Genomic DNA, 27985 nt, shown 5'->3' on the forward strand with positions numbered 1-27985 from the left:
TTTTTAAGAGTATTTACTCCACTATTCACATAATCTGTCCTGGGCATTGGAGATTCCATTAATTTCATTATTTTTAGCAATTACTACATTTAAAGAACAAATAATGTTATCATTACCAGTTACTTCAAATACAGTATTAACATTGGCCTATTTCTTAAAAATCCTTTTGGTATTTATATATCCATGCAATATATCTAACTCTTTGGACTAAGTATGTTTGGGAGCATAGGTAAGCATTTGTTAAACAAAGTGTGGAAATATTCACCAACTATATAGTTTCTTTTGTCAACCATTCTCCATTTCTAAGAAGAAATTTTTTCTTTGTTATACAAAGATATTTCATGTATTTTTATGTACTGCTTCATAAACATGCATCATAACATCTTTAATCTTTTTTGATGTGTTTTTCATCTCAGGACACCAATTTTTTTAAATAAAGTACTTAGTCGTTTCATTTTTATTTTTGTTTGTTTTTATTAATTTGTTTTTAATGAACTACCTGTTGCTGAAATTTTGCTGCATTCATTCTTCCTGGGTACCTTTAAAATGGGAAATACGGGGCGGGCAGAAGTAGGTTGACAGTTGTGAGTATGCGAAACACAGTTTGTTCTTGTGCTATTTATTATTGTATTATTTTCCATACAAACAACTGTAAACTACTCCTCTGTGTACCTGTGGATTCTCATTCCTGAGGAGAGAGTAGGGATTAATATATTTTCTGGACTATATATCCCAGGTTTATTTTTACTTAATCATTTTGCTCATCTTTTTCTGGATCCTGCCTTGGTCTGCCAAATTGCTTTTTTGTATGGAGATACAAATGCAAACTAACACTTGAAAGAGCCGGTTCCTGGCATTCAGAATAGGAAAGGATTCATTTTTATATGTGTGCATGTGTCTGTGTTACTTTTTAAAGTATTTCTACCTCTAGCAGTAGGACAGTCACCGGTTCTGCTGCTTTAGTAGCCCAAGACTAGGACTCATTCAGTATTTATTGACTGCTATTCACCTAGAATAGTTTTAGATAACTGTAAATGGCACAACAGTAAGTCATGAACTTTTACTTTTGGGGAATTTACAGGTTAGATGTGGGTGTATCCACAACTGATTATAAAGCCAGAATGTGGTAGGGTATCAATTGCATGTTACTGTTGACCAAGGAGTCAAGGAAAACTTCATAGAGGAGTATTTGACCTTGTTCCTGAGGGATGAATAGAATTTCAATAACAGGTTGTTGCAGGCTGTGCAAACTGAATTCACTACACGAAATCTTATAGCATTTGGCATTGAGATTAGGCATGATTTATTATAATTTAGTATTAGATTATGAAGAACTTGAAAACCATGTTAAACTGGTGGACAAAACTATAAAAGTTCAAAATTGCCATCTGTTTTCCTAATATACAAGGAGATTCCTGTGTCTTCTGTGCTTAGCATTCTTCCATAGCACCCTTTCCCCAAAGTAGTGATTTTTCCTATAAGCACATTATCTGTACCTGAGGCACCTAGAGTTTCACCTTGTAATTTTCTGCACAGGTTTTTTCTTCCTTTCAGGAATGTAAGCTCCATAAGAACAAAGCCCCTTTATATCTTAACTTTGAAACCTCATGGTGAGATCGTCAGGGATAGATGTACTGTTGTCGGTTATATGGATTTACTATTAACATCTTTTTTATAATAAACAATTTCTAAAATTTATCTTGCTGAATCTGGATTACTTAGAAGAAGTTTTTCATCATTTGAATAATACAAAAAAATAAGATCCCTGACTGAAATGGAGCACTGGCTAGCTCCAAAGTGGCAGACACCTAGTGGCTGAGGTTAACAAATGGAGCCGGCTCTTAGTGGTTGAATTGTGTGCTCCAGAAAGATATTTTGAAGTCCCAATCCCCAGTACCTGTGAATGTAACCTTATTTGGAAATAAAGTCTTTGCAGATGTAATCCAATTAAGATGAGGTCATTGGGGTGGGCCCTGATCCAATATGACTGGTGTCCATATAAAGAAGAGGAAAACGCCACGTGCAACAGAGATACTTAAAGATGTAACAACCAAGGGTGAGATTGGAGTTACGCAGCTGCAAACCAAGGAACACCAAGGATTGCTGGTGACATCAGAAGGCTGAGAGAAAACCATAGAACAGATTCTTCAAGAGAGCCTTTGAGAGCATGACTGCCTGCACCTTGATTTCCAGCTTCTAGCCTCCAGAACTGAGAATAAATTTCAGTTGTTTTAAGCCACCTAGTTTGTGGTACTTCGTTATTACAGCCCTACAAATCTAATACACCCATTTCTTAACTCACTAGTTCAACACATTTTTGCACATGTGCCAGATACTAATTTAGGTGCTTGAGAAACATTAGTGAGGGAAGACAAACATCCTGCCTTAATGGAGCTACATTCCAATGGAGTAGGAGTGAAGAGACAATAGCATAAGTTAGAGGTGATATCTATGGGAAAAATACCAGATGGTAATGTGGATGATGGGTTAGTTGCCAGCTGGAATACGGTGATTGGGGTTGGTGTCATTTCTTAGTGATTCAAAAAAGACGAATTAGGCAGGTGTGACATAATAAATATATTTGGTTTCTGTACCTAGTTCCTGACAGAGCTAAAACGCTTTTAATTTTCTGAGTGGTAGGGGTGTTAGGAGCATTTTACAGAGTTGCTAAATCCATTGGTATTTCCTAGGTAACAGGAGTGATGTTTGTTATAATGAAGCAGCTTTTGGTGGGGTCCTGAGTAGCTTTAGGACAGAGGCTGGTCACCAGAAAGACCAAGCCATGATTAGAAGCTTAGAACCTTTAGCCCCACCCCACAACCTCTAGGGACCGGAGAGGGGCTGGAGATTTGAGTTAATAATCTATCATGTCTACGTGATGAATCCTCCGTGAAAATACGTAAATGGCAGGGTTCAGACAGTTTTCAGGATGGTGAACATATCCAGCTGCTAGGAGAGGGCATGGAAGCTGCCTTCATACCTTGCCTTTTGCATCTCTTCCATTTGGTTGTTCCCAAGTTGTATCCATAATCAAGTAAAAAGTCTGAGTTCTGTGAGCCATTCTAGGAAGTCACCAAATCTGAGGAGGGGGTTGCTGGAAACCTTGACTTACAGTCCACTTCCAGTGGACTTTCCAACTCAACATCAAACATCCTCTCTTGCTAAATGAGTGACTGTTACTTGACTAATTTCAGCTTTATACCTGCAATGAATAATGAACCAAATTTGTGCAACTACAGTTGACTTTTTGGCCTGGCATAAGGGCATTGTCAGGGTTGAGATGTAAGGAGAGGAATGATGAATGCAGACGACTGGTAGGGGATTACTTGTTCCAAAGGAGAACAGAAAAATAGAACAGTAGCCTGCAGGGAAACTACGTTAAAGTTTTTGTTTTAAGATAGAGAACTCACAGCATGTTTGCATGTTGAAGAAAACAAGAAAAATGTATAGTTAAGTGGGAGGAAAGCTGGTGGATAACACAGAGGTGTAGGAATTAGTGCTTTACGGAGGGTTGCCTTCAGGTGGGAGCATGGATAGTTCACCTGTTTATCTAGTGAGTGAGATTCTGGAATGTGCCTGCATGTGGTGGTGGTCCTGGCGTATGTAAACGTTCTCTTTCTCAGAGTTCAGAATTGTCAGTGAAATGAGAAGTCAGAAACCCTGCCTCCTGTAAATACCTAAATGTCCATCTGAATGTTCACATCTACGTTTTTTTGTGCTGCTGTTTCAAAGAGTTGCCCTTACCAGAATATTAACTTACAAAGAGCCACCCAGTTGGATGGATAGATCCCAAATATAATCCCAAGAACAATGGCAGAAAAACTTGTCTGTACTGTTTGTACAGATCTGACTAGTTGTACAGAAGGAAACATTTCTCACTGTGTATTCTACAGGGGAAATTCCCCTACTTACCCCCGACCCAAGGACAGGCCCTATAATGAAAGTAATAGAAAGTAAGACGAAAAAGAAATACACATTTTCTTCAAAGTCCTTCAGCCTCCTTAGCTGCTTTTACATGAGATCTTTGCGTTTCGGAAAAGGTGCCAAAAATCGGTGCTTTTATTTTGTTCTGACAGAAACAAAAATCGTCCTCTACCAGAAGAGGCCATACTTGCATAGCACAATCACACAGAAAACTAGTCTCATCTTTAAACTGGGCCTTTCGGTTTCCTCCGTGCTTTAAGTAGAAAATTGGGGAGGAATAACAGAAAGTAAGAGGAATTTGTGCTTTCAAATGCGCAGGCGCACTCTAAGACCTGTCTCGTTAGCAATTTTTTTCCAGAGATCTGGTTAATATTAAAAAAAATACTTAAATTAATTAGATTTACAGACCTCCTTCTTAGTTACAATGTTTTGGAGAAACTTTAAAGCAAAACGTGAAAAACTTACAAAAGGGCAAGTACGCCCAACGTGGGGCTCGAACCCACGACCCTGGGATTAAGAGTCCCATGCTCTACCGACTGAGCTAGCCGGGCGCCTGGGAAGCCGCCTTACTTTTTTACTTCTTAATCATTACTTAAGTACATTCGGTTTAATTTTTTTAATATTGTTCATAAAAAATTGTATCATACTATTAAATGTGCATTTTCGAATTATTTTCAAACGCTCTTTAAAACATTTATTTAATTTTACTTGAATTCAAGAATTCCTACTGCGTGCGTATACCAAGATCACTGAAAACAACGCAAATTCTTATAATTACAGGTTCATTGAATATTTTCTCTGAAATGTTTTAAAAGACTGCTTAATGTGTTCTTTTTCTAAAATTGCAGCATTTGAAAGGTATGAAAAATATAGAATGCTTCATGAATTTGCGTGTCATCCTTGCACAGGGGCCATGCTAATCTCTGTATCGTTTCAATTTTAGTGTATGTGCTACCCAAGTGAGCACGTCAAGTTATCGTTAAAAAACCTGTATCAAGGCTTTCCGCCTTCTATCAAATGACATACTGGATTCCTACAACGTGGGGGGTCAGTATTAAAAAACAAATGTCAACCTTTAAGAAATAAGTGATACTGAAAAAACAGCGGAGGTTAGCTCTTTTCCTTTAATGTGATCTAGTCAAGGAAAGTTAAATTGAGGAAGGGGATTCTGGTTCACTTAAAATAAGGCCTCTTTCGGGTAACTAACAATTGAGAGGACCCTCAGAAGTTATTATCCAGCTCAAATAACAAAAACTGGGAGGAAAGAATACAGTCATTGAATATTATGATAAAGAATGTTAACTATAAGAGGAAGGAAGAAAAACTGATTTTGATCAAATTAGGACAAAGACAATGGAACAATCTCCTATGGAGATTATTAAGCAACTATTTACATTAAGCAACTATTTCCGAGATTACCGGAGCCTAGAGACATGACAACTGAATGCAGTATGTGGTGTTGGGTTTTCTTTTGCTATGAAGGGCACTACTAAGAAAATTACTAAAATCTATACAAGTCTGTTATATTAGAAAATAGTATTCTTAATTTTCTGATTTTCAAAACTATATTGTGACTAAAATAATATTGTTTGGGGGGAAAATACACAATGAAGTATTTAATAGTTTAAAAATGCTAATGGCCTTCCATTAATAATCAAGATTAAAATATAAACCACTACAAGATCTGGTTCCATGTCCAACTCTCTGATTTCGTTTCCTGTTGTCTCCCCGACTTAATCACTGACAGGCCGCACTGACCTGACCGTTCCTGTAACATACTAAGTTTATATTCCGGTACAATCCCAAGTCATTTTCTAAGTAGGCCTCAAGCTCCATTGTGTCTTCTACCTTCTTACCACAAGTCCAACCATTTTGCATATTTACACTTTGTTGTCTATTTCCTCCCATTGTATGTAAATTCCATGAGGGACGGGGCGGAGGTCTCGGGACACATCAGAATTCAGCAAATACCTTTAATTAGTCTTAACATTAATTCTACTAAATCGTTGTATTCACAAAAAGGGTTCTAATGCTTCAGTAAAATCCCTGAGCTCAAAGGTGATACCCTTAGAATGCAACTTCTTTCCTTATGAGGACAGGTGGGTGACAGAGATGCCCTCAAAATACTGGGTCAGAAGCAGGATGCCAAGGGTGAAGAGAAACCTCTCCCCTACACCTTTCTCAGGTCTCGGTTAGAACAGGTCTCCGCTTTACTGCAGAGAGAATAAGGTTGCAAAGTAGAGGAGTAATATAGAAGATAAATAATTCCTAGGAAATAGAATAGAACAGCTTCTCAATCAACCCGAAGACTCAAAACAGCTCAAAAACACTCACAACCAAAACTGAAGAGGAAGGACTCCTTCCTCTTCCCTAACCAACCTCCACAGCTTCTGCAAACGCAAGTTCCCCGCCTCGTTAGTCCCCACCTTTTCCCACAATCCTCTGTTCCCCAGGCAAATAACCAAGGAACGAGTCACAGAGAAGGCTATTGGTTGAAAAAATAGCCAATGAGAGAGCCTGTTACTAGTCTGCGTGCTGCGGAGTAGGGGTACGGCTTTAGGCCCTGAAGCCCTACACGTTCGGCTGGTGTTAGCAGGATGAGCTCAATCGGCACCGGGGTGAGTTCATTGTCTCGGTGTGATAGTCTAGTTAAAGGATTAGCGTTGGAGGGAGGTCGGACACGCTGCTTAGGGTGCACCAGTTTGGGGTGCACAGGGACTGCTTTCGACCAAGTGGGCCTCTTTCAGGTGTTTTTCCCACGCTAATTTTTAGGCCCGAGTCTGCGGTGACGGTGACCGGAAGCTTTTAAGTTCAGCTGTAGCGGGCTGGCAGCGGAGCAGTAAGATTTGGAGCCACTTTGGATTGCTGAGTCACTTTCTTTAGCCTCTCAGGGAAACCGAAAGTGGAAACTCGTGGGGTCTGAATTAGTGTGAAGGGTTTGGGCGTCAGCCCCTCGTGAGAACCACTGAGGCCAGGGGGCTTGAGATTCCAAGGTCTGAGACCCAGCTTTCCATGGGACAGTTCCATGCAGTTGTTGCTAGGGTGCTGCTGACTCACGAGGCCTTCTCCATCTTCCCTACGAGTGTAGTGATCGACCACTCAGTATGACCCCTCGGAAACCCTGTCCGGACAGAACTAAGAAAACTGGTCTGAAAAGTGGAATCTGAAGAATCTTTCTCGTTTTACCTCTGTCCCAGCTTTTCCTGTACAGGTCACATAATAGCACACTACCGCTGTTAGCCAGGGACCTAACCGTTCTTGGGGATTTTGAAGTTGGACCTCACATGTTCGGCTTACTACCTTCCTTTGTTAAGTGTACTGCAGAGCTACAGTATTTTGCTTACTCCTTTTATGTGTTAATCCATACAGAAAGTATAGTTTTCTTTAGAAATATATATTGGTTGTTGGCGTTAAGGTATAGAGTAATGGCTTTCTTAGTTTATGTTTCTGCAGTTCACATTTTTAATACTCAGCATTAAGCCCAAATACTGGTTTTCCGAGTTTGATAACAGGTAACTTATGTTTGGAATGGTTTAATCCATTTGCTAAATGGATTAGTCATGCTAAAGTTATGTCACGTTTATACTTTTTAGGAATAGTAGTTGCTCAGTAATGCCTTTGTAGCAAATTGACTTTGCAACTGCATTATTGTTACCTTCCGTTGGTAGTTTCATTATACAAACCCTGTTAAGATACTTGGTGATATAACCATATGAGATATTTTAGCATTACAGTGGTAGAGTTAAGGATTTTCATTGAATACATCAGAAAACTGGGACTCAGGAAGCACCTGAGGGCTTATCCCTTGTCTTCACTTCTAATTCCGATAAGAAGACCTGTCTGCCCTGGCTGATGTGGCTCAGTGGATTGAGTGCGGGCCTGTGATCCAAAGCGTCACCAGTTCAATTCCCAGTCAGGGCACATGCCTAGGTTGCGGGCCAGGTTCCCAGTGGGGGACACGCAAGAGGCAACCACACATTGATGTTGCTCTTCCTCTCTTTCTTCCTTCCATCCCCTGTATCTAAAAATAAATAAATAAAATCTTAAAAAAAAAAAAACCTGTCTACTCGACATTTCTCTCCACTTTATTTTTCAATAGGCATTTCAAACTATATGTGCAAAGTAGAGCTCTGGAGTTCCTTTTTCTTTACCATTTTGCATCTCCTACAACTTCAGTCTTCAGTGAATGGTCCAGTTCTAGTTGCTCAAATGAAAAACTAATTGACCTTTAATTTCTTTTCTTTCTTTTTCTTTTCTTTTTTTTTTTTTTTACATACTACTTGCATCTTCTACAATCTTGAGCTCAGTGAATGGTCCAGTTCTGTTACTCAAAAAGAAATCTGATTTGCCTTTAATTTCTTTTTTTACTTTATTCCTAGAGCCAGTCAATTAGCAGGGGTTTTTTGAGATTGGGGGAGGCTGGGAGGTGGTCTTGACCTCAAATGATACTGCCTTCCATCTCTTTTTCTTTATTTGAAGTACCACTCTTGGTATACCTGATCTCTGCATCTACTCTTCTCCTGTGCAATTCATTTCTCAGATGAATGATGTTTTTAAAAAGTCATATTACCCCCCCCCCCGTTTAAATTCCAATGGCTTCCTATTGCATTTACAATAAGATACAAACTTCATATTCCAGCCTAGAAGACTCAACATAGTTTGGCCCTTCCTTACATGTCTCTAATACAGTTTTCTCTCTACCACTTGCAGTGCTGAAGAAACAGTGGCCTTATTTCTTTTCCTTGATTGTGCTAGGCTTATTTCTACCTTCAGGTCTTTATGCCAAATGCCAGGATGGCTCCTCCATATCCAAAATGGCTAGTTACTCCTTATTTGTGACTCACTCTAAATAACAAGATATAAACTGCCCCAGTGAGACCTTTCTTGATCTAGTCTATAGTAGCTCCTCCTACTTAATCACTTCACCCTGTTTTATTTTCATTAGTCCTTTCTTTTCTGGGTTACTACTGTTTCTCCAGCACCTAAATTTGTGCTTGGTCTGATTTAAAATAAAGGAATTAAAGATGGAGTATTCTTTGTTTTTCCTTATAGTGACTAATATATGCTTATTAAATGTTTGAATGTTGAATAATTTGTCTAAGGTCCTTCAGTTTGTTAGTGCCACAGCTGTGAATTAGAGTGGTCTGACTCCAGTGCTATTTATGCCATACCATGAGCTTTGTGTTTTGTGTGAAAAAAGTTTATTTTATCTAGGAGTTGTATCTACTGCTTTTCAGTAGGAGAAATCTAAAGTGTATAACTTTTCTCTTCGCTGCTGTTGCTGCTCTGACAGGTTAAAACAAAGTCTTTGTTGAGATTTAACACACATTTCTGATATTTTAAGTCATTTAGAAAAAGAATTGTAAGGTTATTACTGGCCAGGATACATCATTAGAGGCTAATTATTGCCCTTTTCCTCATAGTATGACCTGTCAGCCTCTACATTCTCTCCTGATGGAAGAGTTTTTCAAGTTGAATATGCTATGAAGGCTGTGGAAAATAGTAGGTAAGAAACATTGTTTTACTTAAAATTACCATATTTTAACCAGTTAATTAGTATCTCCTTTTATATATTCCTGGTACTTAGCCTTTGTTGTTACTTTGGCACAAAATAATATGTGCTGTAAAATAATCTTAATTTATTAGTCATATCCAGATTTTTTCTTTCTCTTTTTAAAATTTATTTGTATGTTTGTTTTTTTAGTAGTTTTTCCAGATCTCTTTTTTTAGGTCATATCTTTTCATGAGCCCCAGTCCTTTGTTCCCAGTTGATTCCAGTGTTAACCCACTTGAACATCTTACCATGTTTCAAGTGAGGTACATAAAACTGAATCATTTTCATCTTTGGTAGCCCTTTTCCTTTTATTTATTTATTTCTAATTTCTATTGATTTTTAGAGAGAGAATGAGAAAGATGTAGGATCAGTAAGATATTTTTCTATTTGACTGTACTCTGTATTTTATTGTTTAGAATCACGCATTAAAATGATTTCTTGGCATTGCTATAACACTTTGGTTAAATTATTACCTTGCTGACAAATTTTATGAGGAAAATTTCTTTAATTGAAGAAATTTTATCAGTTATAATTACGTGATCATTGTATTTTGAATCTAAAGCAGCTTTGGGATGAATTAAAGTACATTTAAAAAAGAATTTCTTTTATACATCTCACTCAGATCTCAAAGACTTTCAGGCCTCATAAACAAATGGTGTTTAAGCTCAGTTTTTTAAAAAAAGATTTTATTTATTTATTTTTAGAGAGGGGAAGGGAGGGAGAAAGAGAGGGAGAGAAACATCAATGTGTGGTTGCCTCTCATGCACCCACACTGGGGACCTGGCCCGCACCCCACACATGTGCCCTGACTAGGAATCAAACTGGCAACCCTTCGGTTTACAGGCCGGCGCTCTAATCAACTGAGACACACCAGCTATTTTTTTATTTTCATCATAATGAAAGCTTTTGGAATAAAGGTGGAATAGGGAAATGTTTGTAGAATTTTAGAAAAGTCTACATGTAAATACTGAGTTGTTCAGATTTCTACTAAGTACTTTTAATAATATATGACTATGGAAGTTATGAGGGTGAAGACTGTTACTTGTTTTTTTGCATGTGCTGTCTGTCACCTAGCAAGCCCTCAGTAGTTATTGCATCAATAGTCATTTTTTTTGTGCCATCTTCTGAGTGGTAGAAAGAAGGTATGTGGATTTCTAATGGCTTATGAAATAGTTAAAATTTTTTCAACAAAAATACATTTTAAGTCCTGTTACAGGATTTGAAATGAGCGAAGTTAGTTTATTTTGTGTTTAAAGTTGTATTAGACATACTGATACTTACAAACTGTCATTATCTGATGCTATAATAGAAGGCTGTTAAGACTTTAGGCTAAAATGTATTTGTCATTGTATATGAAGTCTAATAGAGTTCAGAAGAGAAACAAATTCAAGAAAAACGTTGACACATTTTCTTATGACAAAGGAAGATAGGCCATTAGACCAGGTAGCTGGAGAAAGACTTGAGGAAATTACTGTTTTTCTCCTCCTCTGCATTCTTGCACTTTCATTGAGTGTAAAAAACTGGTAAGAGAAATATTGACTAAGAAAAACTGGAAATGCATTCTATAAAACCATCTGTAATCCAAAAAAGTGAGTCTAGGTTATGAGGATCTGTGTATCTTGTAATTTGTTTTTATTAAGTATATCTAAATATGGTTTAAAACAGTTTCATTTAAGTAAAATTGGAATTTTTAAAAATCGAAACATTAAAAATAAATGTATTTTTTTCCTGTATAAAGAAAAAAATGCTAGGAAAGTACTTCTTTTAAAGATATCTGTGATAGGATATTGGATGAGGATCACAAGGTGTGCATTTTCCTCCTCGCTGCTGCTTGATGTTATATACGGTTCCTCTTTTCAGTCCTCTGAATGTTCCTTTTTTTCATTTGTTCGTAAAATTTGGGTGGAGACATCTACCCTAACTACTTCACATACCTTACAATAAGAATGAAATATATGTAAAAACCTTTGGAAAATCTTTTAAGTGCTGTGTGGGCACAAAAATGGAAATTAGAAAAATTAGATTGTATATTAATTTTCTTAAGACTCTGACATATAAACTAATAGTTAGAAAACATTTAACCATTTAATTAAGTAATTTGATTTAAGATTATATTCCTGCATTGAACGATGATTACTTTTTTTAAAAGAAAGAAATTTAACCTTCGGAATTTAAAAATCAGATTTTTTTGACTGCCTATTAAGTATAGGAACTATCAACACAAATAATGACCTGTAAGTTGATACTTAAAAGCACTGTATTACAACATGTACGCTATGATCATAGTATGTAAAAGATTAAATTATAACCTTCCCCTTTAGCTTCCTTGAGGAATCAGGATATGATAAGAAGATTGAAATACAACATAAGGACTAGATTGTTTAGAACAGAAATATAAGTAAAACTTTGGTGTCAGGATCTCTTTATACTTGTAAAAAAAATCACAGGATCTCAAAGAGCATTTTTTTAATGTAGACTATAGGTTCTATCAACATTTACTGTGACCCCCAAAGATCTTTTATTTATTCAGGTTATTAATTTTATTAATATTTACCATGTTAGGCTTTAAAACAAAATTTAAAATATTCAATCAAAATTACAACACAATTGCATGTTAACATAAGTGATTTAAATGAATATTATTAAAAATAATATTAGTAACATTTTTAATGAAAAAGAACTTAAACCAAAATGTAAAAAAAAAAAAAAGTAGCTAGAAAGTGGTGTTGTTTTACATTTTTGTGACTCTCAGTAGTTAATGGAAGCTTAATAGAAGACAGATTTTCATATCTGCTTCTGCTTCAATAATATGTTGTTACTCTTATTGAAGCATGTGAACTGAATCAGTCTGCATGCTCATATGGAGTTGGAAAAATGAGTATTTTAATAGCCTTTCCAGATAATTATAGTTGTTCTATGATATTACACCAAAACTAGACAAATGATAATTTCTTAAGGGTTTTTTTGTGTGTGTGTTTTTGTTTGTTTGTTTGTTTTTTGCAGTGTGTTGTCTAAATACTTAACAATCAACTTTTTGTACTTGGAAATTAAAATCTGTTGGGTTGTCTTGCACTTTGGATGTTTTACCCATGTATGATCTGTAACATTGTGTGTTGGTCACTTGGAAAATATTGGTTAACTGAGTTATAACAGATCTTCCAAATTTGACATATTTTGTTGTAAACTATCAGAAACATCACACTTATTAATATTACTATCAGTCTGATCGTATAAGATTGTAAATATTGGGAAACACAAGCTCACACGGGGTGAATGTTTTCCAAAATTCCAGTTTTTGCTTGAAAAAACTTGAATTTTATCACTGACAATACAATATGATCAGTTGGTTTTGTTTTTTTGTTTTTTTTTTAAGTGAAAGGCTCACTTGTTCATTTTAGAAAAAATCTGCCATATACTTAAATGTAAATAACTGTAGTTTGTCTGATGTTTGTTGAAGGTAAAAACAGGTGTCCATGGGAAAATTCACAACTCAAAAACAATTTTACCAGTGCTTGTCCCTTTAGGAGGCCATCCTATTTTGATGTACAGAAGTACTTTTGAGTACCTTCCATTTCAGTATGATAATAAAAAGGTACTTAAGGGTTGTCATCTAATAAAATTAATTACTGCTTTATCAAGGACATTCTTAAACTAAAAGTTCCTTTATTTTTTGTTAAATTGTGAGAGCATAGCAGTGAAGAATGCAATTAGTAGTTTATACTAGCATTTGTTATTATGGCCTTGATTAATGTTAAGGTGCCAGCAGTTTTATCCACCAGTGCTTCTGTTCTGTACCGTTAGTGTAAAACATCCACATAGTGTAAAAGGTAACTGATGTCTTTGTATATCTATGAAAATAATTTTGACCTCACAGGTCCCCTTAAAAGGGTTTCAGGGATTCCCAAGGGAGTTCACAGACTGAACTTTTAGATTAGAATAAAGAACTGATCAGTGAGGAAGATGAAGACGTAACAGCAGAAATTAACATGAGGTGTTTGTCGGGTGATAGTGAGGTTGAGTTCAGGAGAGCACTGGATTTATAATAGGAAACTGAATAAGCTAGATGGGCTTTGCAGATTCTCAGGATTTTTGAAAGGTAGGCCAAGAAGTTTAAACTTGACAGGGGAGCCATTGGAGATACGGGACGTGTCAGGGAAGGAGTATCTGCATTTCTTTGCAATGTGTATATGTGGCTCTGTTCATGTTTTTGGTTGTTTCCCATCAGAATTCCCTTATGAAAATGTTTGGAAGAATAAAGTAATTAATGTATTTTCATCTTAAAATGGCAACATAATTTCTCCACAACTTGAGATTACTTTAAGATCTACTTTGTTTTAAACTGTTGTACAGAACGTGTATTTTATTTTTATATACTTATTATTAAAAATATGTGGTGAGTGCAGAAAAAGCAAATGAACAAATGAAAGAAAAAAAAAATCATAATCTCTCTACCCAAATTAGTCACAGCCAACTTTTTAGCTTGTGTATGGCCTGTTTTTTCTATGCATACTATGTAACGTTTTTAATGGACATGAATTTAGTCAGGATTTGTTACAGTGTAACTATAAGTTGCCATTTTTGTACATATTTTGTTGGCATCTTTCTTTTACTTATGTGTTAATATCTTTATGGCACAGTATGGTAGATTTTTTTTGTCACATGGTATTTATATGGGTATAATTTACTACCCCTTTCTAGTTTTCAAATGTATTTGTTTTAAAGTACTTGCCATGCTCAAAAAACCAAATGTTAACCTATTTTTGTGTTTTGACTTAAGTTTATGAGGTTTATTTTCATTAAAAAAATTTATTTTCTTCTGCTTGTTTCAGTACAGCTATTGGAATCAGATGTAAAGATGGCGTTGTCTTTGGGGTAGAAAAATTAGTCCTTTCTAAACTTTATGAGGAAGGTTCCAACAAACGACTTTTTAATGTTGATCGGCATGTTGGAATGGTAAGGTCACTTTTCAAAAGGTTTGTTTTGCCTTCTCCAATTTCTTGTAAAGTAACTGATTGGAATATATTAAAATGTGATTATAAGAACCCATTTTTTACTTCAGCATTGAGGCAGAAACAGATTAGAGAGCAGCCACAGAAGTTATTACAGAGAGTTACTGGTTTGTGAATAGTTCCCTATCTAAAAGAAAGGTAGCATTCTCATAACTTGATTAGAAATTGATATGAAAAACCAAATGCCTTAAGAAAAGGATGAAGGTAGAAGGGTGAGAAATATGTCTAAAAAAGAAATCTTGGCAACATAGATCACTGATGAGGGCCTTTTCTGAAGTGTCAAAGAATCTTGAAGTTTTTATATCCCTTTGTGGCAGTCATTGTCATACTGAAGATGTTAATCAGATAGAGAATACCTTTATAGTAAGTGGAGCACCAGGAAAGGATGTTTAATGAAAGGAAAAGTGGAACACATCCTTTTTAATAGTTTCATAGGTATCACCGAGTTTAACTTATTTCATGCAGCCGGTGTCTTGAGTGACTACTTTGCATAATTGCAAGGCAAGTAATAAATACATTACTGATATAGACTGAAGTCATCCTATATGAATATCAGACTTTCTTTAGTGAGAATAACCTTAAAAAAAAAAAAAAGAAAGAAAGAAAAGCTTCTAATTCTGCTTACTGAAAAGGCTAGGAAGAAACGAGAAAACCTGTGTACTAGGCACTGGGCCAAAGTCTCTTTATATATAAATTATCTCGTTTAATCCTGACAACCCAGTGAAAGTAATACTAATCCCATTTTTACAGAAAACAGATCTCTAAAACTGGTCAAGATATAAGCTGGGATTCAGACTTTTGGGTTTGCGTGGTTTACATGTTACTCCAGAGCCCAGTCTGCAGAGAGAGATCCTGTAGAACACACTATGCTGTTAGCTTTGGTATTTCCAAATGAGATGGGTTACGCACGAACACCAAAGGGACTGCTAACGTATAGCCAGTTGACTGTAAATCTACAGATAATTTTTTTTTTGCCTCTTCAGTGATTGTTTCTGAACATATTTTCTCTCCTGAATAAATTTATTATTGCCAGTGAAACTGATAGTTTTTATGAAACTTGGCACATTGTAACCTAGCTGATAGGAGGGGAACTTGTGAAGCAGGCATTCCTTCACTCAGTAAATACTACTTTACATAGGGGTATTTTGAAAAAAATAATATATGCTTACAGGCACTTTAGTCATAGAAAAATTGTTATTCTAGAATTTTCAAATTTTTAACATTTGTTATTTAAAGCCAGGAAACTGACGGCATTCCTTATAGCCAGAAATTGGTAAAACATTAGGTGCACATTGAAGAGGGTTGGGAACAATGAAGGGTTAATGTTGTGTTTCTACATTTGTCAACTTCACATGATTTGAGAATTATTAAGACTGCACAAGAAGCTTTCTCCAAAGCAATAGTTAATTTAAGTGGTGAAATTTACTGGCTGGGTAACCTTGGGGAAATTACTCTAAACACTAGTTTCCTCATCCACAAAACTACAATGGTAATATAATACCTACCGTATACAGTTATTGGAAAAGTTCAAAGTGATCATGTAAATCCTTAGCATGTTATGAGTGCTCAATTTGTGTTAGGAATTTTCACCATCCTTACTATTAGTAGGTAGCAGTAGATAAAAGGCTATTAAAAGTTCTGATATCACTTCTAAATTCTGCAAATTTCCTAACCAAGCAGTTCCTAGACTTTTTGGTTCCTAGTACCTATGTTCTAGTAATTTTTTTTCTCAAGGCTTCCCTAGGCCAAAAAAAAAATACTCAGTTGTTCTCTTTGTTATGTATTTAGGTCCAAACAAGTTAGTGCTTATGTCCTAAAATCTTAGTAGCTATATAAAAATACACATAGCATGAAAGAAATAGATTTATTTTATTTTTAAACAATCACAGTTAATGTGCACTACACAATTTCTTAAACTTTGGAATCAGATTACATGCTGCCCCCCTCATTTCCTTTTCCATATTGATTTTTGAACAGTTCTTATTTTTTGTTACAGCAACCCAGCTTCTGAGTGATATGATGATACTAAAAGGATTATGAATGATCTAATGTTGAACATGAACTGCCTGAACGAATCTTTCTCCCAAACTTAAAGTCTCACAACTCTTGAGTTCACTGCAGTGCCCTAGGATAGTTCAGTACATGGTTTGGTAACTGCAGTTGTAAGCCACCAATCTTAGAGGACAGTGGTTTGTCACATTTGGTTTGGCATTACAATTTATTAGTCAGGTGGCAGAAAAGGAAGATTTGAATTTGTGCTGTTTAAACCAAAACTTTTAATAACTTTTTGAACATAGAACTGCTTTAAAGAAAGAAAAGAGAAATCCTTACCAAGACCAATAGTTTTTAAATTCTTTTTGTTCTTTTATTCTTCGTACTGAAATGGTAAGTGGAGAGACATGTAGGATTTATTATAGGAATATTTCTTGTGAATATGATCATTGGACAAAGCAGTGAAGTCACACTTGGTAAATTTCTAAATTGTAATCCCATACCCAAGCATCAAAATGCCAGAAAGTCTTATGAAGAAGACTTTAAGCCAAAAGAACTTATTTTTAATGGTGATGCTTGCTAAATTTTTTTTTGATGGATAATTTTACTTTTTTAAAGATTTTATTTATTTTTAGAGAGGGGAGGGAGGGAGAAAGAGAGAGAGAGAGAGAGAGAGAGAAACATCAATGTGCGGTTGCTGGGGGCCATGGCCTGCAACCCAGGCATGTGCCCTGACTGGGAATCGAACCTGCGATGCTTTGGTTTGCAGCCCGCGCTCAATCCACTGAGCTGCGCCAGCCAGGGGCTAAATATTTTTAAAGCCTATAATAATTACATACTTTCCTTGATCTATCATATGATGGGTATATATATTAAATTGGTACTTTCTTTCAGGCAGTAGCCGGTTTGTTGGCAGATGCTCGTTCTTTAGCAGACATTGCAAGAGAAGAAGCTTCCAACTTTAGGTCTAACTTTGGCTATGACATTCCACTAAAAGTAAGTTGATGACATGTTGAGGAGGCTTTTGAATGATAATAGAAGTTTATTAATAAGCTTTTCTGTTTTCCTCCCCTCCTCCAGCATCTTGCAGACAGAGTGGCCATGTATGTACATGCGTATACACTCTACAGTGCTGTTAGACCTTTTGGCTGCAGGTATGACATTTTCTGAAATACTCAGTAAGATCTATACTATAGGTATCTGTTTTTTTCAGCATTTTAACCTTTTATACCCCTGAAAATACGAACTATTACTAAGAAATGTTAGGGCAGTGATTAACTACAACACTGTACATGAAAATAAAGACTTTGAATAGTGAAAAACACTGTATAGGCTTTTTTTTGTTACTGATTTGAGAGAGACGGGGGTTGGGGGGAGAGAGAGAGACATTGATTTGTTGTTCTACTTACTTATGCTTCATTGGTGGATTCTTGTATGTGCCATGACCACGGTTTGAACCTGCAACCTTGGCATATTGGAATGATGCTGTAAGCAACTGAGCTACCCTGGTAGGAGTGTACAGACTTAAACTGATGATAAAACATGGAACTCATATATTTTTAATCTGATTATGATTAATTTTTGGAGGAAGGTGGTCTGATCTAAAGGTATAAACTTCCAGTTATAAAATAAATAAGTATTAAGAATGTAATATACAACCTAATGACTATACTTAAAACTGATGTATGATATATAGGAAAGTTAAGAGAGTACAATCTGTGTTGTTATCACAAGGAAAAAACTTTTTATTTTTCAATAAAACAAAAAATAAATCTCTGATGTTAGATCCTGACATTCTCAGGAAACTGCAGATTAATACTCCGTATTGTCATTATTAGGTAGCCAACTATACTGACACATCAGTATTCTCATTAATTTCTTGTCTGTATACTTTAAACAATTAGGCAAAATGCTCTTGAATGGGAATTTTTTAATGAATCCATACAAAAATTACATTTTAAGTTCTGTTAATCTTAGTTTCTTGTTGTTGTTAAGGAATGCTGGTATGATAGGGGAGCACAAAGATAAGTTACCATTGATACAATTTCAGAGGTGATATGATAAATGTATATAATGAGTATAGTGGAGCACTATACCCAGTTAAGGAGTGGCCTCTTTCTGGAGAGTTGGCAAGGAAAGGAGGGTGTGAAATGTAGGGGGATTGATAAAGGTATTTCAAGTAGAGGAACTGGTATGAAACTACACAGGCATTTCAGGTAATGTGAAAGTAGTCAAGTATACTTGGTGTCTAGACTGTAAGATTTATACAATATTGAAGATAAAGGAGCCAGACCATAGAGAAGTCTGCTCCATACTAAAAACACATTGAAGATTTTAAAATAATGATAATCAGTTATATATTCTGAAAGATAAGGCTCATAGCCATGTGGAAGATGAAGGGAGTGATAGTAGGGAATTGGACTGGTGGTATTTCGAACACAAAATGATATATAAGATGAGGCTGGTTTCTATTCTACTTCTAAAGGAAAGTCACAATTTCAGGAAATCAGTAATTCATATGATTGTTTAATGGCCTACTTTTAATTTGTTGAGCATATAAAAGTGCATTGAACTGATTTAGATTTCAGAAAAATGACTGGAGGAATATGAATAGCCAAAAAAGAATGAAGAGTTTGAGGAACAAGAGTTTGAGGTAGATTCAGTGTACTCACATCAGGAATTTTGTCATCTTGACTTCTTCATATTTATGTTTTTACCTATTGAGCCCTCTTAACTAGTTTTCCATCTATCAGTACTCCTTTGTCTACACTGCTTATCCTTCCAGGAAAGTTTCATCAGAATGCTTAATACTAAGCAAACAAAGCTACGTGAATTTTGAAGTTTCAAAAATGTACTAGTTTTTATTGAAACTACCTTATCAAACTGTATAATGAGTTACATGTATATAAGTAGTTTTAGTATAATTTCATTTTTATCACTGTGTTTTTAAAATACTTTTATGATACTAAGACCCATGGTTTAAACAATTAATTTACTTTTATGCAGTTTCATGTTAGGGTCTTACACTGTGAATGACGGTGCACAACTCTACATGATTGACCCATCAGGTGTTTCATATGTGAGTAATTTTGAATCATAAGGAATTCTTTTAGTTTAATGGTAATTTATGAGTATTGAAATCATATACTTAGATTACATGAAGTTTCGTTAAAATTTATTCATTCAAGGAAAGTAACATTTTGTTATCATGAATAACAAAAACCTATGAACATGAGGCAAAGGAAAGATTTGTGGTTTTTAGTATGCTGTTTATAAAAACTGCATAGTGAACATAGATTTTTCAGTATGTGATATTTCCTTCATTATTGTTGCTATTAGCAGTGTCTTGAAACTATGTTATTTTCCCTTTTAAAAAAGGATTTTAAATGGGATTTAAATGTAATCCAGATACAAATGGGATTTGAACCTTTCTCTGATTATCTTAACTGTCTTCTGAGATTTTTATGGTTTTTACTAATTAAAAAATAAGTGAAGACTTTATAGTTTGTCATTATACACAAGTATAAATGGACATCCTTTAATTAAAAAAATAACCTTTATAATATAAAAAAGAATGATGATTTAGAGTGTAGAACTCAGGGATTTCTTTCTTTCATAGTAACTTTTTTCATTGTTATAATGCTAATTTCATTCCTACTCAAAAGTGTCTCTTGTTCATGAGTGCATATAATGATATAATTAGTTTTTCTTTGGATATACCTTTATTAAAAATAATCCATATTATTCTAGAATTAAGTTTGATATTTTAAGTTTTTTGAGCCCTTTGTTATTCATTAGGATGTGTTTGACTGTATTTCTCCATACTTGTTTTTGAAAGTCATTTAACATCCTTTCATTAACTTTAAATAGAAACAGTAGTCATCAGTGATTTATGATAGTATGTTAGCTGAATGATATATGTATGTATATATATATATATTGGTGTGTGTTCTTTTTAAATAGGGTTATTGGGGTTGTGCTATTGGCAAAGCCAGGCAAGCTGCAAAGACAGAAATAGAAAAGCTTCAGGTAATACATACTTAATGCTTGAATTTTTGCCATAACATTGTCTACATGTAATGAAGTTTTACCTCCACAAACTAAACCTTTTTGACCAAAGATATAGTGTGGTTTGCTGTTTGGAGCAGAGCTTATTGAAGCTAAATAGCTGAATAGGAAACCTGGTAACATATTACTTGTAGAATTGTATCATGGATCCCTTTATGATTTTGATATGTGCTTATTATAAACACTTAATCCAGATACAAATTATCATATAATTTTATAAAATCCTTCAAGCCCATTCATGGAGCCCTGTGAGCCTTAGGTTGAGAACTTTGGTGTTTCATTATATCATCTCTTCTCTAGAGCACTTTTGTCTGTGGAGGTCTTACAAGAGTCTCAGTGCTCCAGTGCTTCTCTTTCCTTTGTTCCTATCCATAGAAAGCATGAAACCCTGTCCTGTTCTAACTACCCACTTCTTCCAAGAGCCAAAAATTCATAATAGTGTAAAGATGTCTTCCTAAAAATATGTTGGTTTTCCTTTTAGCCAAATTGATTAACTTAATATTAAAACAGTGTCAACCTTAATGCTTATCAGAAAGTTCCCAAAAAGGGGGGCATGTGATTTATCAGTATTTTGGTACATTACAATGAGAAAATCTTTGTATACATTTACTATTAATGTGGGACTTTGCTCAACTACTCATTCAATGTATTTAAGGCCAGACTCTATAAAATATCTTCTTAGCGCTTAGAATTTAATGCCACGTCCTATACCTATAAGCCTAATTCATGTTTGATGTTTTAGTAAAATTGACAAAAGGATCTTAGACATCACTTAGCCCAAATACAACCCTGGGTTAAACACACTGGCTAGAATCATAGAATTACATTGGTTATGAAGAGTTCCTAGACCTTACAACTTTTAGACCAGTGTTCTTTTCCATCGTACATACACTTCCTGATGTGTATTCCTAAGTTCCCATCTTCTATTCATTTCCCTTTTGCTTTCATCTTTCCTTACCTTGTGTAGAAATCTGAAGAGAGTATTTAGAGCAATCAAGTGTCCTTTGTCTTTCTGAGATTAAATCCTAGCTAAGAATTGAGCAAGATCACTTCAGTTGAGAAAAATGTATACCTAAATGACAAAAACATGCTCTCAATCAGGTCAACAAACTATGGTACACTTTTGAAAGTTTTTTTTGGAACACAGTCACATTCAGTTTATGGCTGCTTTTGCACTGTAACAGTAGAGTTGGATAGTTGGAACAGGGACCAAAGACTATATGGACCATAAAGGTCAAAACATTTACTTTTACTATATGGCCCTTTATAGAAAGAGTTTGTCAACTAGTGCTGTAAATCATTGCTCTGGCCTGTTTTTCTTCTGATGTGTTTACCAAAAATATTACTTAATGAAATAAAAACTTCACAAACATATGTAAAAGTGTATTTGTCATTTAAAATGTGCCTTTTCACATTTACCTAAGTTTGCCTTTGTATGATATAATTTATTAAATATAGAACTTAACCTATAAGGACAGAAGTATAAAGATTGGTATTCCTTTCCTTCATTTCATCCCCAATGTAACATGAGAAAATTTAAACATCAGGAAAGATAAGAATAGTACAACACATATCTGCATTTAGATTGCAGTTAATATTTTCCAACATTTTATCCGCTTATATGCCTTGAAACAAAATTTGCCAGCATCATAACATTGCGTTCCTAAATGCTTCAGGATTGACAAATCCTTGGAATAATACCATTATCACACTTAACATGTCATCTAAGTAATATGCAGTCCATAATTGAGTTGGCTTAGGAAACAATGTCATTTGAAACTGTTTTTCAAACCATGATAAAATTAAGGTTCACACACTGAATTTTTTTTTAAGGTATTTATTTTTTTTAGACAGAGAGGGAGGGGGAGAGAGAAACATCAATGTGTAGTTGCCTCTCAGACACCCTCTACTGGGTACCTGGCCCGAAACCCAGGCATGTGCCCTGACTGGAAATCGAACTGGCAACCCTTTGGTTTGAAGGCCAGCACTCTATCCACTGAACCACACCAGCCAGGGCTGAATTTGTTTCTTACACCTCTCCTAATTGAAGTCCTCTCCTCCTCCAATATTAACTTTTTTGAAGAGCCCATGGCAGTTGCTTTTGTAGTTGGTTCCACATATTGGATTTGTCTATTTCCTAACAAGACTGGCATTCTCCAATTTAATTCAGTATTATGCTTTTTGTTGTTGGTCCTGCTTCCTCATATGGTTGTGCAGGCACAGAGCATCAAGATTTTTTAAAATTAAATAAATACCAAAAACTTTAATGAACCTAGTTTAAAGTAACTGAATCACCTCAAGTCTGGTCTGCTTGGTAAATATGCTTTATTTTCTTTACCATTTCCATCCTTCCCACCATATCCAGAATAGGAATGCCAGTTTACTCAGACATTTTTAAATCTTGTCACATGTGTTCAGAAACCCACGTGCCTAATAAAATCTTGCATTGGTGATTTCCAGTACCTACCATATATAAACTTCTCTGATGGGCACCTAAAGGCTCTTTTTCTACCCTGATTCCAAATGTTCACTCTAACAATGCTAATTTTAATATTAAGATTTTGGCTTCCCACTTTTGCCATTTCATTTGCTTCCTTGAAATCAAACCAAATCCAACTATGTCCTAAGAACCCACTCAAATCTTGGTTTTATAAGGCTTTCCCTAATATTTTGCATTTTTTGTTTTGAACTTTGTCTTGAATAATTCCACAGGGAACATTTTAATCTTACACATTTCTGCATGTCTTTATAGTAAGTATGCATGATTTGTTTGCATTTTATTTTCCCAGATTGGTTATAAAGAAAAAAAAACAAACCAGTCTTTTAAACACCAGCATCTGCTTGTGAATAGACTAGCAGGGTATAGATTTTTATAAATTTTAATACTTATCACAAAATTAGTGGTACTCAGCATTATGGTTGTCCAGAATATGTTTTGGCATAATAATTTAAAAACATTATACTGAATCAAGAAACAGGTTCTGGGCTTTTGAGATTTTAGGTTATTTTCCTTGGTTTTATATCTGAGAATCTATCTCAAGAGCATGGGTTGTTGATAGAGATTGTAAAAAAATCTGAAAATAGTTACACAAGTGGAAAGTGTTTCTATAACCCATAACTTACTGTGTGAGTATATATATGTATTTTTATTTTCTGTAGATGAAAGAAATGACGTGTCGTGATGTTGTTAAAGAAGTTGCAAAAATGTAAGTTGAAATTTTTCTTACTATTGACAAAAATATTTCACTTTACCTTACCTTATACATTAATTCAAAAAGGCTGTTTTGTTTGAAGATAACAGGGCATAATTTTAGAAGGTGAATTTACTATTTGAAGGAAAATCAAAGAGAATATTCAAAATTTAAGTGACAATGAATGAAATGGGAAAAAATACCTTTTGACAAAATAAACTCCTGCTTAGATGATAGAATTTAAGGTAGGAGGACATAGTGGACCTCTAGGTACTTCATATCATAGTTCCCAGCTCCCCAACTCTAAGAAGTCATAATAATAATCTTAACTTACAAACTTTTCTTTTTCTTTTTTTTTAGATTTTATTCATTTTTAGACAGAGGGGTAGAGGAGGAGAGAGGGAGAGAAATACCAATGTGTGGTTGCCTCTCATGCACCCTGTACCAGGGACCTGGCCTGCAACCCAGGCATGTGCCCTGACTAGGAATTGAACTGGCGGCCCTTTGGTTCACAGCCTGCGCTCAGTCCTCTGAGCTACACCAGCCAGGGCTTTATTTTGGTTTACAGCTAATTATTTCTGTATGTGACCCATGAAATTGACTCATTTACATAATGTTTCTTTGGGTAAGATAATGTTAATGATAAAAGTTCTTGTAACAAGATGAGAACTTAGTATTTCAAACATTTTAAAAGAATTTAAGCAAGCCTGAAGTGGTTCATGTTACAGGTATGGAATAGAATGCTGTGTAATAATTTTTTAACTTTTTTAAAAAATATTTTATTTTTATAGAGGGGAAGGGAGAAAGATTGTGAGAAAACCATCAACGTGTGGTTGCCTCTCATGCACTACCCCACTGAGGGGCCTGGCCTGCAACTCAGACATGTGCTTTACACTGGGAATCTAACTGGTTTGCAGGCTGGTGCTGAATCCACTGAGCCACACCAGCTAGGGCCAAATGCCATGTAATAATTAGTATCAAGCAAAAACAAAGCCAGTAAACCTGAGTTGGCAGTACTTCTTAATTCTTCTAGGTCAAGGAATGCAGGCATTTAATATCCAAAAAATCCAGTAAAATGCTGGTTCTGCAGTTAGCTTTTCAGATTTTAGTCATAAACATAATTCTCCAGAGAATTCACAGTACCTCTCACTGTCAACAGGAACACAGTCTAGTCAGTCAGCTTTTTGTAAAAGTGTCTCAAGTTTTACATCTAATAATACATGCAAGGGAAAAAATCCTAGAGTTCTTTTACGTAACAGTAAGTATACTAAATGATCCCCTTAATCTCTTCAAAACTGGAATCCTCCCCTTTCTAGTTGTGAAGCAGAACCCACTTTTTAAAAAGTAACCCACCCTGGCTGGTGTAGCTCAAAGGATTGAGTGTAGACTGCAAACCAAAGGGTCAGGTTCAATTCCCAGTCAGGGCACACACCTGGGTTGTAGGCCAGGTCCCCAGTGTGGGGGCGTGTGTGGGGCAACATACGATATTTCTCTCCCTGTTTCTCCTTCCCTTCCCCTCTCTCTAAAAATAAAATTCAAAGAAAAAAGATAAAGTAATTAATCCTCATTAATTTCAAATTTCTTTACTGAAAAGTGATTCTGGAAATTAGCCCTTACTAGACCTTTTATGTTTAGCTGTAACAGTACACACTAGTTCCATGTAGGAAAGACATCCCTTCATTGTTTATTTAGTAAAATGGAATTTCAGAAAAGCAAGATTTCTCGTATTATGGTAAGGTGTTAGGAATGCCCTCTAAAAGTAAAGTGTGTAAGATGGTGTAAAGTATAAAACAGGAAAGCTTTGCTCTGATACTTAATTTTTTGAAATTTTTACTTGAATGTGTTATGTGAGAGCCTCTTTGTTTGCTGCAATTTGGCACATATTGTTGTTTAAAGGCCAGGTTAAGGGGAAAATGCACAAGGATATAAAAAAAGAGTCCTGCCAAGAAGTTGCAGATAAAAGACCACTGACAACTGCAAAACTTAAAATCAGTTAATGGAGAAAACAAATATCCTGAAAGACATAGGTGATGATGGCCTTCTCCCATTTGTTTTCCTTACGTAATCTTTTTTAGTTACATCTCCTAAGCAATGTATCAAAATACACAACTGAGTTTTAAAGGTATATTGAGTCATTTGTAGTGTTCATCAATCTCGTGTAATTTGTTTTCTAGTGTTCATAAATATAAACTGTGTTTGTATAATTTTATGCAAAGAATGGGTGTTCTAATTTGTGCTGACTGGGTACATGAACTACAGTGTTTGTAGATAACAAATGATTGTAATAATTTTCCCTCTTCCGTTCTAGAATTTACATAGTGCATGATGAAGTTAAGGATAAAGCTTTTGAACTAGAGCTCAGCTGGGTTGGTGAAAGTAAGTTACTGTTGTGCATTTATTTTCTTCTGAGTTGTCTGTACCAAACTTACTACTGGGTGCCTTTAAAACTTTAAAAAAAAATAATTTGCTAATGACACATACATATAGGAAATTATACAAATAAATGAGTTAATTATGTCAACACCTAACACTAGCCCCCAGGTCACATGCTAGGCCTCCTTGAAATCAGTTCTATATCTTCCCCCCCAAAACAACCACTATCCTGAATTCTAACACCAGTTTTGCCTATTGAAGTTTATATAAGTGGAATTGTACAGTATGTATTCTTTGTCCCTGATTTCTTCAACATTATATTTTTATAAGTCATTTGTGTGGCTGTGTATTTAATATTTGTTCACTTGCCTTGTTGAGCAGTATTTTCTTGTTTAAATTACCCCAGTTGTTTCTTTTTTTGTTGCTGGACAGCAGCTCTTGTTTTCTTCTTCTTCTTCTGTGGACATTGGGTACAATTTATCTTGGCACACCAACCTAGCATTACTATTAGAAATATACTAAGAGTAGAATTGCTGGGTCATTAAATAGGCATATGTTCCGTTGTAGTAGTTATTGCCAAAGTGTGTATGGACACGGAACAAAGAAAGCCTGAACAAATTTACCAGGTAGTCTCTTTTGAAAGGGAACATTCTGCCTAATAATTGACTGAAGTTGTGAATAGTTTATTAACTTTTCAAAATATACATTTCATGTTTTTAAAAGATACTACTGAGAAATCAACTTTTCCTTTCTAGCATGGTAACCATAGAGCTTCAAAGTCAGTTTTAAAAACTTAGTCATTGAATACTCAGGATAAGTCATAGCATAATTTATTGTCTCCATAAGAGCTAAATTTGAGCAGGTTTAATTTCTATGGGTGTGGAGAGAACACAAAAGTGAATTCAAAGCACCTGATATTACTCAAAGTACAACTTTACAACATTAATCTTAGATGAACCATAACTATGGATTGTGTATATCACATGGTATCACTAATCACAATATAGTCTTCATTTTTAATTCATTTAAATATGTGGCTTCATTTCTAGTAACTAAAGGAAGACATGAAATTGTCCCAAAAGATATAAGGGAAGAGGCGGAGAAATATGCTAAGGTAAGTCCACTGCATGAAAACTCCATGGAAATATATATTAATGATTTATATTAAATAACAAGAATTGAGTTAAACTAAAGATAGACATTTTCTAGGTTATTCTCAATGGGGTGAAGTTGCCCTGATTCCTTTTTTTTTTTTTAATTTTTTTTTTTTTTTGGTGAAAATGGCAAAGGTTTTTGTTTTCATATTGTGAGTATTCTATCAAAAATAGTCATTTGACTGTTAGACAAGATATATTTAATTACACTTTTATCTGGGTACCTTGTTCTAACCCAGTGTTCATTTTTTCAGTTATAAAACTTTTAAGATTTTATTTCTTTACTTTTAGAGATAGAAGAAGGGAGGGGAAAAAAGAGGGAAAGAAATAGCAATGTACCAGAAATGCATGAATCTGTTACCTCTCACGTGTCCCCTACTGGGGACCAGCCAGGAATTGAACCAGCGACCTTTCAGTTTACAGGCTGGCAGTCAATCTACTGAGCCACACCAGCCAGGGCAAAGCCTCAAAGAATTTTTAGTAAGTGGCTGATTAAGTTTAGGTTGTTTTAATATTAAAAAATGATTTTAAACTTTTTCTCCTAACAGGAATCTTTGAAGGAAGAAGATGAATCAGATGATGACAATATGTAACATTTACTTCAGCATTTATTTTAAATTTCTAATACAGTCCCCATGTAACTATTTTGCCTCTTGGATTATTACATACCCACTGACCAATTTTCATTAAATTTTTGTCTTGTAATCACTGAAGTTTGAT

At 35.1% G+C, this 27985-nt stretch overlaps 1 protein-coding gene and 2 non-coding genes across 3 annotated transcripts; 1 reads left to right on the top strand and 2 right to left on the bottom strand.

Annotated features, from left to right (window-relative positions):
* Nucleotides 1–4402: 4402 nt before the first annotated feature.
* On the bottom strand, nucleotides 4403–4475 carry TRNAK-CUU. The gene has a single exon. It is a non-coding gene; the product is annotated as a tRNA-Lys (tRNA).
* A 312-nt stretch (nucleotides 4476–4787) lies between these two features.
* On the bottom strand, nucleotides 4788–4891 carry LOC123808978. Its single transcript, XR_006783864.1, has one exon. It is a non-coding gene; the product is annotated as a U6 spliceosomal RNA (small nuclear RNA).
* A 1522-nt stretch (nucleotides 4892–6413) lies between these two features.
* Nucleotides 6414–27970, top strand: PSMA3 (proteasome 20S subunit alpha 3). Its single transcript, XM_045822126.1, has 11 exons — nucleotides 6414–6542; nucleotides 9348–9430; nucleotides 14308–14431; nucleotides 17374–17475; nucleotides 17560–17633; nucleotides 19486–19558; nucleotides 20443–20508; nucleotides 23707–23753; nucleotides 26047–26114; nucleotides 27161–27225; nucleotides 27814–27970. Exons 1-11 carry the CDS (start codon nucleotides 6522–6524, stop codon nucleotides 27856–27858), a joined length of 768 nt encoding a protein of 255 aa, XP_045678082.1. The 5' UTR covers nucleotides 6414–6521; the 3' UTR covers nucleotides 27859–27970.
* Nucleotides 27971–27985: the final 15 nt, after the last annotated feature.

This window comes from Phyllostomus hastatus, unplaced genomic scaffold (assembly GCF_019186645.2).
Source record: "Phyllostomus hastatus isolate PE091 unplaced genomic scaffold, TTU_PhHast_1.1 phas_scaffold_501, whole genome shotgun sequence".
Taxonomy (NCBI): domain Eukaryota; kingdom Metazoa; phylum Chordata; class Mammalia; order Chiroptera; family Phyllostomidae; genus Phyllostomus; species Phyllostomus hastatus.